At 41.1% G+C, this 17,105-nt stretch overlaps 2 protein-coding genes and 1 long non-coding RNA gene across 8 annotated transcripts in view; 1 reads left to right on the top strand and 2 right to left on the bottom strand.

Moving 5' to 3' along the window:
* The window catches only part of phyhiplb (phytanoyl-CoA 2-hydroxylase interacting protein-like b), a 58,249-nt gene extending 57,191 nt beyond the window's left edge, over positions 1-1,058 (bottom strand). Inside the window, exon 1 of one of the 2 annotated variants that reach the window (XM_062059130.1) lies at positions 881-1,058. The gene's annotated coding sequence lies outside the window, so the exon portion shown is untranslated. Of the gene's footprint in view, positions 1-174; positions 547-880 lie in introns of those variants that run through there. The other variant, XM_062059129.1, reaches the window with a different exon arrangement.
* LOC133657615 (uncharacterized) lies at positions 33-16,925 on the top strand. Of its 2 annotated transcripts, XR_009827301.1 has the most exons (4): positions 33-505; positions 894-1,066; positions 1,185-1,257; positions 14,913-16,925. It is a non-coding gene; the product is annotated as an uncharacterized LOC133657615 (long non-coding RNA). The 2 variants fall into 2 exon arrangements; XR_009827300.1 differs by lacking the exon at positions 14,913-16,925 and having other exon boundaries at positions 1,185-1,952.
* Positions 7,417-17,105, bottom strand: part of LOC133657607 (protein bicaudal C homolog 1-like) — a 164,526-nt gene continuing 154,837 nt past the window's right edge. The window contains exons 14-21 of one of the 4 annotated variants that reach the window (XM_062059117.1): positions 14,884-15,037; positions 12,872-13,049; positions 12,723-12,762; positions 12,509-12,663; positions 12,282-12,444; positions 12,032-12,195; positions 11,862-11,961; positions 7,417-11,142 (exon numbers count right to left, since the gene is read on the bottom strand). In XM_062059117.1, the coding sequence (XP_061915101.1) occupies positions 11,015-11,142; positions 11,862-11,961; positions 12,032-12,195; positions 12,282-12,444; positions 12,509-12,663; positions 12,723-12,762; positions 12,872-13,049; positions 14,884-15,037 (1,082 nt within the window). In that variant the 3' untranslated portion in view covers positions 7,417-11,014. The remainder of the gene's footprint in view (positions 11,143-11,861; positions 11,962-12,031; positions 12,196-12,281; positions 12,445-12,508; positions 12,664-12,722; positions 12,763-12,871; positions 13,050-14,883; positions 15,038-17,105) is intronic. The other 3 variants (XM_062059118.1, XM_062059119.1, XM_062059120.1) reach the window with 3 other exon arrangements.

Here is a 17,105-nt window from a genome sequence, read left to right as displayed (position 1 = left end):
CGGAAGTGGTGACACGTTGTGGTGGAGCGTAGTTTTGAAAAAAAAAAACGATATCAAGTGGTCCTCGTGTAAAACTGGAGCCTCCGTGTTCGTTATTTTGTAGTTTTATACAGTATAGGCGACATAATTAAACCCTCGGTTACATTGGTGGCAGCGTTGGTTACACATGTTTACCTTAACGATTATCCGTGTTTTGACCCTCAAAAGCTGCCGTAGCCGAGCGATCAGGGACTTACGGTATTAGCCATGCAAGCTAATAGCCACTAGCGACGGAATTTAGAGAACAAATAAACAGTTACTATAGATTTGAATTGGAAAAAAATACAACAATGATTTTAGTCACAAAAGCGCCACTTGAAGTGATTCAAAAGAGCGCTGTTCCACACGAGTGACTTAGCCGTCAACAAGCTTGGTCCCGCGCCCACGTGACCTAACGCAGTGCATCCCGGGAAATGGTGGCAGTGACACCGCGCGCTGAACAAGTTAAAACCCAGGCCGATGAGGAGTAAGTTATGTTTATCACCTCCAGTAAAAAAAGGTAAAAAAACAAACAAACAAAAAAAACAAAAGGAAAAACCGCAAATGGACCGGATGAAAGAAAACGTATTGCGTCGAACTCAACCGACTCCACACCAGCGGACTGCAATGCATTCTGGGACTTGTAGTACAAACACAATTGTGTATGCTCATTGGCCAGTTTCGATACATTTGATGTACAAATTAAAGTCAATCACACTGTGCCTGCTTATGAAAAAGACATGTTATGATAAAAATAATAATAATGCAGTATTACTATTACTATCAACTGTCGGGTGGTGAAGTTGAGTTTTGTGGTGCAAAATGTTGTACAATTGTATGACCTGTGTGTGGTGATGCTCACCTTTGCTGTGAAGATGCAACCGATGGAGATGGAGGCAGTGCAAGGATGCAGGAGGAAGCTGCAGTCGTGTGCACGACTTCGAAGGAAAAGACAAACAGTCAAGTGTGCCTCGCTGAAGTCTGAGGGGACTTAATGGAGCGTGCGAGTGGATCATCCATCCTTGCTTCTCACCAAGGAACTTAAAAGGTAGAAAAAAATGCAATGCATCGTTGTAAATGCAATCATCAGAAGAGATACAGCAATCTCACGTGTCAGGCCAGACATATTGTCCACCCTCTCCTTCTCCTTCACACTTCTCCTGCAGAGGCCAGCTGCCAACAAGATGGCTGCACTTGGAGTGGGAAGCTTGCCTGCAGACATTTGACACAGACAGCAAGGTAGTTATCTTCTCTGCAATTTACCACTCACATCCCCCATGCACAGAGTCTTCATGCGGCCCACCAGCAATGAGTGCCTCATACTTGCCAGCGGCGTGATGGACGGCAGAAATGGGACACCACTTGGAAATAGTGTTAAAAAAAAAGGCATGATGTGGAACATTGGCACACTAATTGTTGTTTTCCTCCTCCATTTGACACACAGTAACCACTGTTTACATAGTGCGCTTACACAACAAACACACAGGCAGAGGATAGTGTGTGTGTGTGTGTGTGTGTGTATGCAAATGAGTCACACACTGCTGCTGATGAACACGCTTCAGTGGTGCCACCTGTTAGAGTGCCACCCTCCTCACCACGCGCCATATGCACAACTATTTCATGCCATAAAAACATGGAAACATATTTGAAAAATACATTATAAAAAAAAAGAGTACATTACACATAAACATTTTTTTTGAAATGTAATAAAAAAAAGAAAACAAATAAAATAATTCCCCTCCCTTCAAAACAACACAACCAAAAAACTCCCCCAAAAAACAAAGTTCAATGGCTAATCAAAAAGGAAAATAAATTATATGCTGAATATTTGTTTTTTTGTTTTATTTCTTTAAATTAAACTCTTGTAATTATTTTCATTATTGCTTAATTAAGTTGCATTATCTTCTTAGTTGTCTCATTATATTTCTAGGCCTGTTACGTTGGCTCGTATGTGGAGAACAATACTGGGTTTATGGAGAGCAATACTGGGTTTATGGAGAGCAATACTGGGTTTATGGAGAACTATACTGGGTTTATGGAGAACTATACTGGGTTTATGGAAAACAATACTGGGTTTATGGAGAGCAATTCTGGGTTTATGGAGAGCAATACTGGGTTTATGGAAAACAATACTGGGTTTATGGAGAACTATACTGGGTTTATGGAGAACTATACTGGGTTTATGGAGAACTATACTGGGTTTATGGAAAACAATACTGGGTTTATAGAGAGCAATACTGGGTTTATGGAGAGCAATACTGGGTTTATGGAGAGCAATACTGGGTTTATGGAGAACTATACTAGGTTTATGGAGAACTATACTGGGTTTATGGAAAACAATACTGGGTTTATGGAGAGCAATACTGGGTTTATAAAGAACAATACTGGGTTTATGGAGAACTATACTAGGTTTATGGAGAACAATACTGGGTTTATGGAGAACTATACTAGGCTTATGGAGAACAATACTGGGTTTATGGAGAACAATACTGGGTTTATGGAGAACTATACTGGGTTTATGGAGAACTATACTGGGTTTATGGAAAACAATACTGGGTTTATGGAGAGCAATTCTGGGTTTATGGAGAGCAATACTGGGTTTATGGAAAACAATACTGGGTTTATGGAGAACTATACTGGGTTTATGGAGAACTATACTGGGTTTATGGAAAACAATACTGGGTTTATAGAGAGCAATACTGGGTTTATGGAGAGCAATACTGGGTTTATGGAGAGCAATACTGGGTTTATAGAGAGCAATACTGGGTTTATGGAGAGCAATACTGGGTTTATGGAGAACTATACTAGGTTTATGGAGAACTATACTGGGTTTATGGAAAACAATACTGGGTTTACGGAGAGCAATACTGGGTTTATAAAGAACAATACTGGGTTTATGGAGAACTATACTAGGTTTATGGAGAACAATACTGGGTTTATGGAGAACTATACTAGGCTTATGGAGAACAATACTGGGTTTATGGAGAACAATACTGGGTTTATGGAGAGCAATACTGGGTTTATGGAGAGCAATACTGGGTTTATGGAGAACTATACTGGGTTTATGGAGAACTATACTGGGTTTATGGAGAGCAATACTGGGTTTATGGAAAACAATACTGGGTTTATGGAGAACAATACTGGGTTTATGGAGAACTATACTGGGTTTATGGAGAACTATACTGGGTTTATGGAAAACAATACTGGGTTTATGGAGAGCAATACTGGGTTTATAAAGAACAATACTGGGTTTATGGAGAACTATACTGGGTTTATAAAGAACAATACTGGGTTTATGGAGAGCAATACTGGGTTTATGGAGAACAATACTGGGTTTATGGAGAACAATACTGGTTTATAAAGAACAATACTGGGTTTATGGAGAACTATACTAGGTTTATGGAGAACAATACTGGGTTTATAGAGAACTATACTAGGCTTATGGAGAACAATACTGGGTTTATGGAGAACAATACTGGGTTCATGGATAATAATACTGGGTTTATGGAGAGCAATGCTGGTTTTAAAGCAACACTGCCCCCTGGTGGCTGCAGTCAGCACACACACTGTACTGTACTGTACTGTACTATATGTTGTCCCAGTCAATGCTCAGATATGAAACATGAGGCAGATAAGAGGCCTGTGCCAGCTCTTTTTCAGCTGAATCAGCGTTTAAAAATGACTTCACTGGCTTAATTCCAGGTGAAAGACACAGTGCAGAATCTTATCTGCTATAGGAATGTTCTGGAAGAAGAGACGTAGCGAGGGGAATATTTAAGATAAGGGTGCAGCAGATGGAATATTTGACAGACAAAACAACCAAAGGATGATTTTGTATATATTTATTACCTTCTTAATATCAAAACGTTTTTGCCTGATTGAAGGCTTCTCAGAGGAGTTTGTTCTAGAAAACATCTGCAATAACATGAAGTGCTAATTATGCACACAATTCAAGCTTCCTAATACAAAAAGTTGCATAAATGTTCCGTAGGTCCTTAGTGGTTTTTTGACACAAACCACAAGAGATGCTGGTGTGTAAACTTTCTGACGGTCCCTTCGTCATCCGTGGAAAGCAAAAAGACAACAAACAGGAGTGACGACGTAGCGTGTGAACAATCTTACTCTCCGTGACATGACATGATCCATCAACATGACATGATCCATCAACATGACATGATCCATCAACAAGCATCTTATTGTTACTACACGTCACCATGGCTCAAATCAAATCAAAGTGGTGAAAAAACCCCTAAAAGAATGAATGGAATCATAGAAATGAAAGCAAGGCACGGATGGACTTCCTGCTGGGGATGTTTGGATGTTTAGATCCTGGTGATGTTTGGATGTTTAGATCCTGGGGATGTTTGGATGTTTAGATCCTGGGGATGTTTGGATGTTTAGATGCTGGGGATGTTTGGATGTTTAGATCCTGGGGATGTTTGGATGTTTAGATGCTGGGGATGTTTGGATGTTTAGATCCTGGGGATGTTTGGATGTTTAGATGCTGGGGATGTGTGGATGTTTAGATCCTGGGGATGTTTGGATGTTTAGATGCTGGGGATGTTTGGATGTTTAGATGCTGGGGATGTTTGGATGTTTAGATCCTGGTGATGTTTGGATGTTTAGATCCTGGGGATGTTTGGATGTGTAGATCCTGGGGATGTTTGGATGTTTAGATCCTGGGGATGTTTGGATGTTTAGATGCTGGGGATGTTTGGATTATTACCTTCTTAATATCAAAACGTTTTTGCCTGATTGAAGGCTTCTCAGAGGAGTTTGTTCTAGAAAACATCTGCAATAACATGAAGTGCTAATTATGCACACAATTCAAGCTTCCTAATACAAAAAGTTGCATAAATGTTCCGTAGGTCCTTAGTGGTTTTTTGACACAAACCACAAGAGATGCTGGTGTGTAAACTTTCTGACGGTCCCTTCGTCATCCGTGGAAAGCAAAAAGACAACAAACAGGAGTGACGACGTAGCGTGTGAACAATCTTACTCTCCGTGACATGACATGATCCATCAACATGACATGATCCATCAACATGACATGATCCATCAACAAGCATCTTATTGTTACTACACGTCACCATGGCTCAAATCAAATCAAAGTGGTGAAAAAACCCCTAAAAGAATGAATGGAATCATAGAAATGAAAGCAAGGCACGGATGGACTTCCTGCTGGGGATGTTTGGATGTTTAGATCCTGGTGATGTTTGGATGTTTAGATCCTGGGGATGTTTGGATGTTTAGATCCTGGGGATGTTTGGATGTTTAGATGCTGGGGATGTTTGGATGTTTAGATCCTGGGGATGTTTGGATGTTTAGATGCTGGGGATGTTTGGATGTTTAGATCCTGGGGATGTTTGGATGTTTAGATGCTGGGGATGTGTGGATGTTTAGATCCTGGGGATGTTTGGATGTTTAGATGCTGGGGATGTTTGGATGTTTAGATGCTGGGGATGTTTGGATGTTTAGATCCTGGTGATGTTTGGATGTTTAGATCCTGGGGATGTTTGGATGTGTAGATCCTGGGGATGTTTGGATGTTTAGATCCTGGGGATGTTTGGATGTTTAGATGCTGGGGATGTTTGGATGTTTAGATCCTGGGGATGTTTGGATGTTTAGATGCTGGGGATGTTTGGATGTGTAGATCCTGGGGATGTTTGGATGTTTAGATCCTGGGGATGTTTGGATGTTTAGATCCTGGGGATGTTTGGATGTTTAGATCCTGGGGATGTTTGGATGTGTAGATCCTGGGGATGTTTGGATCCTGGGGATGTTTGGATGTTTAGATGCTGGGGATGTTTGGATGTTTAGATACTGGTGATGTTTGGATGTGTAGATCTTGGGGATGTTTGGATGTTTAGATCTTGGGGATGTTTGGATGTTTAAAGGCCTACTGAAATGAATTTTTTTTATTTAAACGGGGATAGCAGATCTATTCTATGTGTCATACTTGATCATTTCGCGATATTGCCATATTTTTGCTGAAAGGATTTAGTATAGAACAACGACGATAAAGATTGCAACTTTTGGTATCTGATAAAAAAAAGGCTTGCACCTACCGGAAGTAGCGTGACGTAGTCAGTTGAACATATACGCAAAGTTCCCTATTGTTTACAATGATGGCCGCATGAAGTGAGAGAGATTCGGACCGAGAAAGCGACAATTTCCCCATTAATTTGAGCGAGGATGAAAGATTTGTGGATGAGTAAAGTGCAAGTGAAGGACTAGTGGGGAGTTGAAGCTATTCAGATAGGGAAGATGCTGTGAGAGCCGGGGGTGACCTGATATTCAGCTGGGAATGACTACAACAGTAAATAAACACAAGACATATATATACTCTATTAGCCACAACACAACCAGGCTTATATTTAATATGCCACAAATTAATCCTGCATAAAAACACCTGCGTGTTTGTTATGCTAGCTCCTAGCTCCTCTGCTAGCTCCTAGCTCCATAGAACACGCCAATACAATTCAAACACCTGATCAACACACACAATCACTCAGCCCAAAAGACCGTTTACCTAACCCAAGGTTCATAAAGCTTATATATTTTTAAAAAGTTACGTACGTGACGCGCACATACGGTCAAGTTATCGAATGTTTAGCAGCCAAGGCTGCATACTCACGGTACCTGATATTCAGCTGGGAATGACTACAACAGTAAATAAACACAAGACATATATATACTCTATTAGCCACAACACAACCAGGCTTATATTTAATATGCCACAAATTAATCCTGCATAATAACACCTGCGTGTTTGTTATGCTAGCTCCTAGCTCCTCTGCTAGCTCCTAGCTCCATAGAACACGCCAATACAATTCAAACACCCGATCAACACACACAATCACTCAGCCCAAAAGACCGTTCACCTAACCCAAGGTTCATAAAGCTTATATATTTTTAAAAAGTTACGTACGTGACGCGCACTTACGGTACGGTACGTGTTATGCTAGCTCCTAGCTCCTCTGCTAGCTCCTAGCTCCATAGAACACGCCAATACAATTCAAACACATGATCAACACACACAATCACTCAGCCCAAAAGACCGTTCACCTAACCCAAGGTTCATAAAGCTTATATATTTTAAAAAAGTTACGTACATACGCAAAAAAAAGCCAAAGCTGCATACTCACAGTAGCACGTCTGCGTCTTTGTCATCCAAATCAAAGTAATCCTGGTAAGAGTCTGTGTTGTCCCAGTTCTCTACAGGCGTCTGTGTATCCAAATCAAAAGTCCTCCTGGTTAGAGTCTCTGTTATCCGAGTTCTTCCATCTTGACTGCATCTTTCGGGAATGTAAACAAAGAAGCGCCGGCTGTGTACTGTTGTGGCTGACTACGTTCGAAAAATACGTCCATTTCGCACCGACAACTTTCTTCTTTGCTTGCTTGGCTTCCTTCTCCATAATGCAATGAACATGATTGAAACAGATTCACGAACACAGATGTCCAGAATACTGTGGAATTATGAAATGAAAACAGAGCGTTTTCGTATCGGCTTCAATGTGGAAGGCATACCCGTGTTCGTCGGGCTACGTCACGCGCATACGTCATCCTCAGAGGCGTTTCGAACCGGAAGTTTAGCGGCAAATTTAAAATGTCACTTTATAAGTTAACCCGGCCGTATTGGCATGTGTTATAATGTTAAGATTTCATCATTGATATATAAACTATCAGACTGCGTGGTCGGTAGTAGTGGGTTTCAGTAGGCCTTTAAATGCTGGTGATGTTTGGATGTTTAGATCCTGGGGATGTTTGGATGTGTATATCCTGGGGATGTTTGGATGTGTAGATCCTGGGGATGTTTGGATGTTTAGATGCAGGGGATGTTTGGATGTTTAGATGCTGGTGATGTTTGGATGTGTAGATCCTGGGGATGTTTGGATGTTTAGATCCTGAGGATGTTTGGATGTTTAGATCCTGGGGATGTTTGGATGTTTAGATCCTGGGGATGTTTGGATGTTTAAATGCTGGAGATGTTTGGATGTTTAAATGCTGGTGATGTTTAGATGCTGGAGATGTTTGGATGTTTAGATGCTGGTGATGTTTGGATGTTTAGATCCTGGGGATGTTTGGATGTTTAAATGCTGGAGATGTTTGGATGTTTAGATCCTGGTGATGTTTAGATGCTGGAGATGTTTGGATGTTTAGATGCTGGTGATGTTTGGATGTTTAGATGCTGGAGATGTTTGGATGTTTAGATCTTGGTGATGTTTGAATGTTTAAATGCTGGTGATGTTTAGATGCTGGAGATGTTTGGATGTTTAGATCTTGGTGATGTTTTAATGTTTAGATGCTGGTGATGTTTGGATGTTTAGATCTTGGTGATGTTTGAATGTTTAAATGCTGGTGATGTTTAGATGCTGGAGATGTTTAGATGCTGGTGATGTTTGGATGTTTAAATGCTGGTGATGTTTGGATGTTTAGATGCTGGTGATGTTTGGATGTTTAGATGCTGGTGATGTTTGCTGGTAAACAGCAAAGCAAAACAAAAAAAAGTCAAGTTGTAAAGCAGGAAAAATAGTCTTGATTGCACTTGGAGTCACTGATAGAAATCCTTCAAGAAAACATGGACGTAATTATGCAAAGGTCACCAGCGTTTTAGGACCTTTTCTTCATTCAAGGACGCTAAGGCAGGTTTTTATGATAAGAAAACTGCAAAAATATTTCTCATTTGAACAATTTTCCCCCCATCAAAATTCAATGCTGAACATGTTTTTTGAAGAAAAATGTAAAGTTAAGCCCAAAATGATTCGTACAAAACCTTGACTTAAGTATTTTTGTAGTTTTTAGTCAATTTATTTTCCGGCTGGAAATGACATAAGAAAGTGGTAAATGATAATAATAATAATAATAATAATAAAATATTAGGATAAAAATGAAAAACACATTTGCTATTTTCAATCATTTATTTTTGTTTACTGTTATATAGGCATGTCAATCATTTTGTATTTAAAATATTTTCCATCCATCCATTTCCTATCGCTTATCCCTTTCGGGGTTGCGGGGGGTGCTGGAGCCTATCTCAGCTACATTCGGGCGGAAGGCGGGGTACACCCTGGACAAGTCGCCAGCTCATCGCAGGGCCAACATATTTTATATTTGGAAATGACAAAAAAGTGGCAAAAACAGACACGTAATTTATAAAATATTTGCTGTTTTATTATACTGTCTATTTAATTGTTTTACCTTCAGTTATATGAATTATTTGTAACTAAAGTGTGATATTTAACTTGTTTATGTTCTCTTCTGGCTGCTAAGTGAGCAGAACACAATGCTAATATATTGCAATATTTGGATTTTAATGAAAACACTTTATTTTGACTCATCTATCATTTATCATTCTATATTTGGGCATTTGGATATTATTGTAAATATCATGTGACATTTTGTGTACTGTGGGAAGCAGATCAGAATCATATCCATATTTAAGTGTTACTTCTTTCTAAACTCCTATAGTCATATAAAGAATAGCTAGTATTCTTCCTTCTTTTGAGTCTCATAGTAAGGTGTTGGCCTTCTAGATGGGAATGTGTCAGAGTAGAGATAACTCGGAGTCGTCTAAACAAAGGGAGTGGGGGCGAGGGACAGAGGGAAGATCACGGGACTTCCGGGGGTTGGAGGGGAGACCGAGCTAGACCGATCTGGACCGGGCTGGGGAACGCTGGGGTACTAGATTGGTCTCACGTTTGTCCTCTAAGCTTGGAGAATAAACCACAAAATACCAACTACTGCCTGTTGATTGAATATAAACATCAGCTTATTGCCATGAAAAGAACTTGGGAGTGGACAGCAGACTTTGACTTTCTTGGGAGAAAGAGCTGGCTACGCAACAGTACCATTATTGTAAACGTGCACACCCTAATGAGGATAAACAGTATAGAAAATGTATGACTGAAAAAGGAATTGGCATAATTGTGTTATCAAAATATTAAAATGAACTTTTTCTAAAAAAATATTTTGTATTTTTATTTATTATAGTTTTTTCATAATATTCTTTCAATATTCAACTCAAATAATTAATTAATTGGATATTTAATTGATATATATATATATGCTCGAGGAACTACACGGTACCAGACCCCCCTGGCCTCTTTGACGGCCACATATGGCCCATGTACTTGAAACACAAGAACATAATTGACACAGGGGTGTCTCTCGAGCACAGCAATTACTTATATGACCCAATCCAAACAACCTTCCCTAGTCATTTGCAGCAATTATACATATATATATAATGTCAATTCCTGATTACTGTTTTCAATGTTATGAATAAAGTAGTCAATTATAAAATATTTCCAAGGTGAATTCTAATAATTTTCCACTTCTTGTGTCTTTTTAAGACCCCACAATTCCCATTTGAAGAACAACGAGATCATTTTGGTCTTAACTGCAGTAAACTGGCCCTCGGTGCTGCAAAAGTCCCTTCATCGGAGAGTGCATTGTGGGAATTTGAGTCAAATAGCTGGTACACAAAGACAAGAATACACACAACAATAAGTATAAAAAAATAAAGCGATTACCTTCCCTTAACTTGGTGGTTTAACAAGAAAATAGTGAGTACAAAATATTTGTTTTCTTCTCATTGGGTGGAGAAACACACACAAGATGGCGGCTGAGCTTAAACAACAAACACTGACCTCCCAATCTCTTTTTGGCGCCCTGGTCATTGGCGTCCATGACATCATGGTGACCTTGCTGACCTTTCCTAAGTGCTTACATTTATTTGGCTTGAGAGCAAAGTTTCTTTCACAGGCAAACGTGGAGCAATATTAAAGTGCATGTCTGCGTCACGGGGTCAAATCCTTCCCTCGCCCACCTTGGAGGTTCCACCTTGGAGGTTCCACCTTGCTTCCTAGTGGCTCCGACAGGACGGAACCTCGGCAAGGACAACTATGGCTTGGAATTTACACAACATGGCCACGAGGACCAGTCCCGGGCCCGAAAAGAGGCGTGGGCCACGACTGGAGGGTTGAGTGTGTGCCTACCACCTCCCGCTGACGCTGGCCATGTCGGCGTGGAACTGGCGGGAGAGGCGCCCGCTGGCGCCCCCTTCCAGGAAGGAGGACCTGATGGGGGGCTCGAAGAGCTTCCGCCGGTTCTTGTTGAGTTCTGCAAATGAATTAGAGCGCAAACGGGATTAGCCAGGCGGACCTTTGGACAGGGGTGTCTCTCTCGAGCACAGCAATTACTTATATGACCCAATCCAAACAACCTTCCCTAGTCATGTGCAGGAAAGTGAAGTGAATTTATATTTATATAGCGTTTTTCTCTAGTGACTCAAAGCACTTTACATAGTGAAAGCCAATATGTAAGTTACATTTAAGCTAGTGTGGGTGGCACTGGGAGCAGGTGGGTAAAGTGTCTTGCCCAAGGACACAACGGCAGTGACTAGGATGGCGAAAGCGGGAATCGAACCTGGAACCCCCAAGTTGCTGGTACAGCCACTCTACCAACAGAGCGCCGTCATGCCCGTAAAAAAAAATGATTAAGAAAATGGAACTGGTATTTTTGTGACAGGAACATGATCCATGGACCTGTGACAGGAACATGATCCATGGACTTGTGACAGGAACATGATCCATGGACCTGTGACAGGAACATGATCCATGGACCTGTGACAGGAACATGATCCATGGACCTGTGACAGGAACATGATCCATGGACCTGTGACAGAAACATGATCCATGGACCTGTGACAGAAACATGATCCATGGACCTGTGACAGGAACATGATCCATGGACCTGTGACAGGAACATGATCCATGGACCTGTGACAGGAACATGATCCATGGTGATCACTGACACTGGGAGTGTATTTGAGTAAATACCTGAGATGGCCAGTAGCATTTTCCTGCGGGCGCCAAAAGTGCTGATGCCCAATTCCTTCAGGTCCTGGTCGGTCAGAGTCAGGAAGGTCTGCAGGTCGATCTGGAGGTCACAAAGGTTAGTAGCATCCACTTCTCCTTCCACGGACTTCAAGCATGTCTGATGACCCCACCTCCTGCTGCTGGAAGACGTCCGTGTACTTCCCCAAGCCCAGCTTGCTGAAGAGCTCGGGCAGGTCGGAGCCTTTGAGGGAGGAGTTGAGGCTGCAGCCGTTGCTGCCCGTCAGCGAGGAGATGCAGTCCATGTAGTTGCTGCTGCTCAGGTAGTGTTCTGCAGCTGGGTCATGGGCAGGAGGAACACAAACTTCAGTGAATGACACGTTGCCATGCTTAGACGTAACCCCAAAACCTGCTGAGACGGACCAGATTTGTTCTGCTTCCTCTTCGGGCTGCTCACGGCGGCGGGGAACTCGGCATGAGCCTGCAGCCCGTTTGACGTGCCGTTCCTCTCCCGCCAGTTGTCGGAATCGCTGCCGTTGGCCACGCCCTCCCGGCTGCCGGAGCGCGACAAGGACAGCGGGGAACCCTGGGAGCAAATCCAGAGATGAGACCGGGCTCAACACAAACAGAGTAGAGGGTGGTGGGCTCACCTCAAAGGTGGTGCTCATGCTGGGCTTGTAGGACACGTGATTGGCTCTCCTCAGCTCCTTGATGGTTTCTGCCGGCATGGACTTGGAGAAACCGAGGCCACTCCAGGTGTTAGTGGGTGTCCGCACCTCGGTCACCACAGGCTTCTTCAACATGGCTGCAGGAAGACAAACTGTGGTCATTTAGGTCCTGCATGCACGCAAGATGTCCGCTCACCTTTGGTTGCCAGCAGCTTCTTCTGCTCGTAGTCAAAGGCCTGCAAAGAAGTCAAGTAGTATGACTAGCTGCCCACAGAAGTGTGTACCTTGGGTGTGTGTGTGTGTGTGTGTGTGTGTGTGTGTGTGTGTGTGTGTGTGTGTGTGTACCTGCATGTTGGCGAAGGAGGTCTGGGGCCCAAGTCTGATTCTCTCTCTCTCGTTCTGCTGCGCCGCCCTCTCGGCCGCCCGCTCACTGCCCGGCGCCCTCTTGTCGGCCACGGGACTGTCTGAAGAACTGGACTCTGCGTCCGACAAGAGGCAGTCGGAACTGCACCCACACCCACACCCACACACACACACACACTCATTGTGAGAGATACAAGATACTATACAACACCTAACTTTTAACATACCTCTTAAGGCCCAAACTAATTGTTTACATGCTTTTTTTATTTTTCTTTGCTATTTGGGCTTATTGGACCCTAATTAGAATAAAAACTAAGAATCATCTTTTTATATAATGTACTTAGTCCATAAGTACACAGATGTGTACTTCATGTTCAGTGGCATGATAATTCTTATTTTTACACTTTTTTTTCCCAAGTTCCATTGTATGTTACACTCTTCTGACACCACGATGGCAGTATAAGTGTCCACATAAGTGGCCATAAGACCCCAATTCAGTAGTGTACACAATTGTGGAACTAAGAGCTAAAAGGTGCTGTCCATGCTTGTGGCCACTAAGACTTTAGAGGATGAATTTGCAATTTGTCCAAGATTTCTTTTCATTTATTTAAATGTAGTTAAAAAAAATATTTATACGAAATGATTTCTGCCAGCATGTCATTTTAATTAACTGCCTTTCTTCTGGTATTACATTCATTTTTTTTTAATGTAAAGGCATTTTGGCCAAAGTATCATCAAATCAAATTGTATTTGCATTTTGGACCAAGTTTTATTTATTTTAATATTTTTGCATTTCCCCCCCCACATTTTAGTTTTATTAATTTTGCATTTATTGCAGTATTTAAACTTTATTTTAATACAATTTAATAGCATTTCTGACAGTCATAATTTAATTTTGAGTGTTAGTATTTCAATCACATTTTAGTAAACTTCTTCCAGTATTGAAACCTATTTTTTATCAAATGTAATTGCATTCCTATAAGGATTTTTTTTTTTAATCAATGACATTTATGCCATGATTAATGAAATGTTTCAATAACTTAATTTATTTCTGCATTTGAAACCCATTTAATTTAATTATTTGATTAAATCCTTATCTAATTATATTTCTTCCCGTATTTTAACTTGGTTTTATTTAACCCAGTTACATTTGTGCCAGATTTAAACCCAGTAAAATTTTATTAGATGTTAGACCATTTCTGTGAGTATTTTATTTTAATTAATAATATCTTCTTCCTCTTTATGTTGAACTGCATTTTGGCCAATTTATAATCAAACTAAATCTTATTTGCATTTTGGACAGAATTTCAGCCTAGTTTGATTGATTAAAATTTTTTTACAACCCAAAATTGTTTTGTTTAACTGCACTTTTCCAGTAATTAAACTTAATTTTTAGATACATTATTAGCATTGATTATATTTTAATTATTTGCATATCTGTCACTATTTAAATCACATTTTATGTAATTGTATTGCATTCATTAATTTAATGACATTTCTTACTGTATTAAAACTGGATTTTTGTGTAATCTAATTTAATTTCTGGCAGTATTTATTTTTTTTAATTAACTTATCTGCTAGCATTAATTACATTTTTTATTCCATCATTTATTTATTTTAATTACATTTCTTCCAGTATTCATTTAATTCTAATGAATTAGTATTTAAATACCATTTTATTCAATATGTATTACATTTTTTCCAGTATAGACACTTAATTTTAATTGTATTTTTTTTAATTAATTAATTTTCCTGCCAGCATTAATACAATTTTCATTAATTAATCATTTTATTTAAATACATTTCATCCAATATTTAAACTTAACTTTATTTAACCTAATTAAGTTTTTGCCATATTTAAACCCAGTAAGAGTGAATTTCTGCCACTTTATTCAATCTATCTTCATTTCAAGTATCTAATGAGTTCACTGCGTAAATAGTTGCTTCTCAGGTGACAAATTGCAGACCTAACTTTGAGAACAATCCAAACTTACTGTAAGTGTGAATTCTTGGTGCCTTGCAGGAGCTCCACAGCTTGTCGTTTCCCCGACGACGTCTTGCAGGACGCCAGCATCTGCTTCAACTCGTTGCCGTTGGCCGAGTGTGAGGGGCTCCTCGGCATGCCCACCTCCACGAAGGTGTCGGAGCCTGGAGGACCGAGCCAACACAAACTCAAACTTGACTGAACGTCCTGGCAGGTTTCATGCATTAGCGGAATAAAGGAGCAGCTGTAATTGAGCCTCCGGCGTTACGGGATGGGTCACTTTTTCAAGACGCGTGGCCCAGAAATGACATTTTAGGGGAGGTCTCTGGGGTCCAGCGGGCAAACAAGAGGGCGAGCCAGCGCAAACACGCTGTGTGACACAGGAGGAAGGAGGGAGAGGAAACCTGCCGGTGACATCGGGCTGGGTAAACAGTGGAGGGAAAAGGAGACGCGTGAGAAAGAAGAAGTGAGCACCAGGAGGAGGCCAGAAGGTAACCGGTCTCCTGCGCCCGGGACGTTAAGGATAAGTTCATTCCAGGTGTTCCAGCCAAAAAGCTCAATTTTTGTTCCATCTGACCACAGAACTTTCCTCCAGAAGGTCTTATCTTTGTCCATGTGATGTCAGATGAAACAAAAATGGAGCTGTTTGGCCACAATACCCAGCAATATGTTTGGAGGAGAAAAGGTGAGGCCTTTAATCCCAGGAACACCAATTCCTACCGTCAAGCATGGTGGTGGTAGTATTATGCTCTGGGCCTGTTTTGCTGCCAATGGAACTGCTGCTTTAAATGGGACAATGAAGAAGGAGGATTAGCTCCAAATTGTTCAGGACAAGCTAAAATCATCAGCCCGGAGGTTGGGTCTTGTTGGGTGTTCCAACAGGACAATGACCTCAAAAGTGGTAAAGGAATGGCTATAATGAATGTTTTAGAATGGCCTTCCCAAAGTCCTGACTTAAAGGTGTGGACAATGCTAAAGAAACAAGTCCATGTCAGAAAAGCAACACATTTAGCTGAACTGCAGCAATTTAGTGGTCAAGTGGTCAAGCAGAAGCTTGTGGATGGCTACCAAAAGCGCCTTATTGCAGGTCAACTTGCCAAGGGACATGTAAGCAAATATTAACATTGCTGTATGTATACTTTCGACCCTCACATTTTCAGTAGACCCATAATAAATTCATAAAAGAAGCAAACTTCTTTGTGAGCAACAAGTATGTGCTCCAATCACTACATCACAACAAATAAGAATGATTGGCAACTCAAGACAGCCATGACATGATGTTCTTTACAAGTGTACGTACACTTTTGACCACCACTGTATGTAGGCCAGAGTAAAACAACTTGCACTGAGCCTAGTCTATAAAATCCGCTACACCTCCCTGATACCGAAGTACATGTCAAACTACTTCCTTAACGTAAATGACCGCCATAACCACAACACCAGGGGGAGCTCCACTAACCACGTTAAACCCAGATTCCGAACTAACAAAGCTCTTAACTCATTCTCCTTCTATGCCACGTCAATGTGGAATGCACTCCCAACAGGTGGAAAAGAAAGGGCATCTCTATCCTCCTGATGAGGGTGTGCGGTATAATGACCAGTGGAGCCAAGGATCCTCGTCGGAACTTAACCTTCTGTTGATGTCCCGTAAGCGATCATCGTGCTTTATGCAATCTTGCTCTCTCTCTCTGTGTTTTTCTTCCCTGTCATTTTTGTTTGTCTGGTGTCCTCTCTGTCCATCCTACTGCAGACCTCCGTTCCCACGTTGACGTTGCTGTGTGTTTCCCTGACTGCCTCTTGGATCTCGACCCACTCTCGCATGGACACAGACCTCCTACGCCTCCCTGACCATCTGCCTGCCCCACGGACTGCCTTCATGCCTTGTTCCTCCTCTCGAGTCAACACTTCTGGTAAACACTCAGCAATTAATTCCTACACATAGTCTTACACCGTACACACTCTTGGATTTTGTCACACACCATTCTCTAGTTAATTTATTAGTATTGTTTCTTATTATATATATATTATATTATGTGTGTATATTTTAATAAAACAGAGCAATATTGCCCCCTTGAGGAACTGTGCCGTCACTACTCCCCCTGCATACATAACAATAAAAGTATAATTTAAGGTAATTGATGTGGAAAAACGCAAGTTATCCACTAGATGGCGACACAAGAGCAAAAAAGTCATTAGACTTTTAAATGAATGCAATCTCCCTGCGGGCTGAAT

The sequence above is a fragment of the Entelurus aequoreus genome, linkage group LG09 (assembly GCF_033978785.1).
Source record: "Entelurus aequoreus isolate RoL-2023_Sb linkage group LG09, RoL_Eaeq_v1.1, whole genome shotgun sequence".
Classification (NCBI taxonomy): Eukaryota; Metazoa; Chordata; class Actinopteri; order Syngnathiformes; family Syngnathidae; genus Entelurus; species Entelurus aequoreus.
This window is presented reverse-complemented; position numbering and strand designations above follow the sequence as displayed.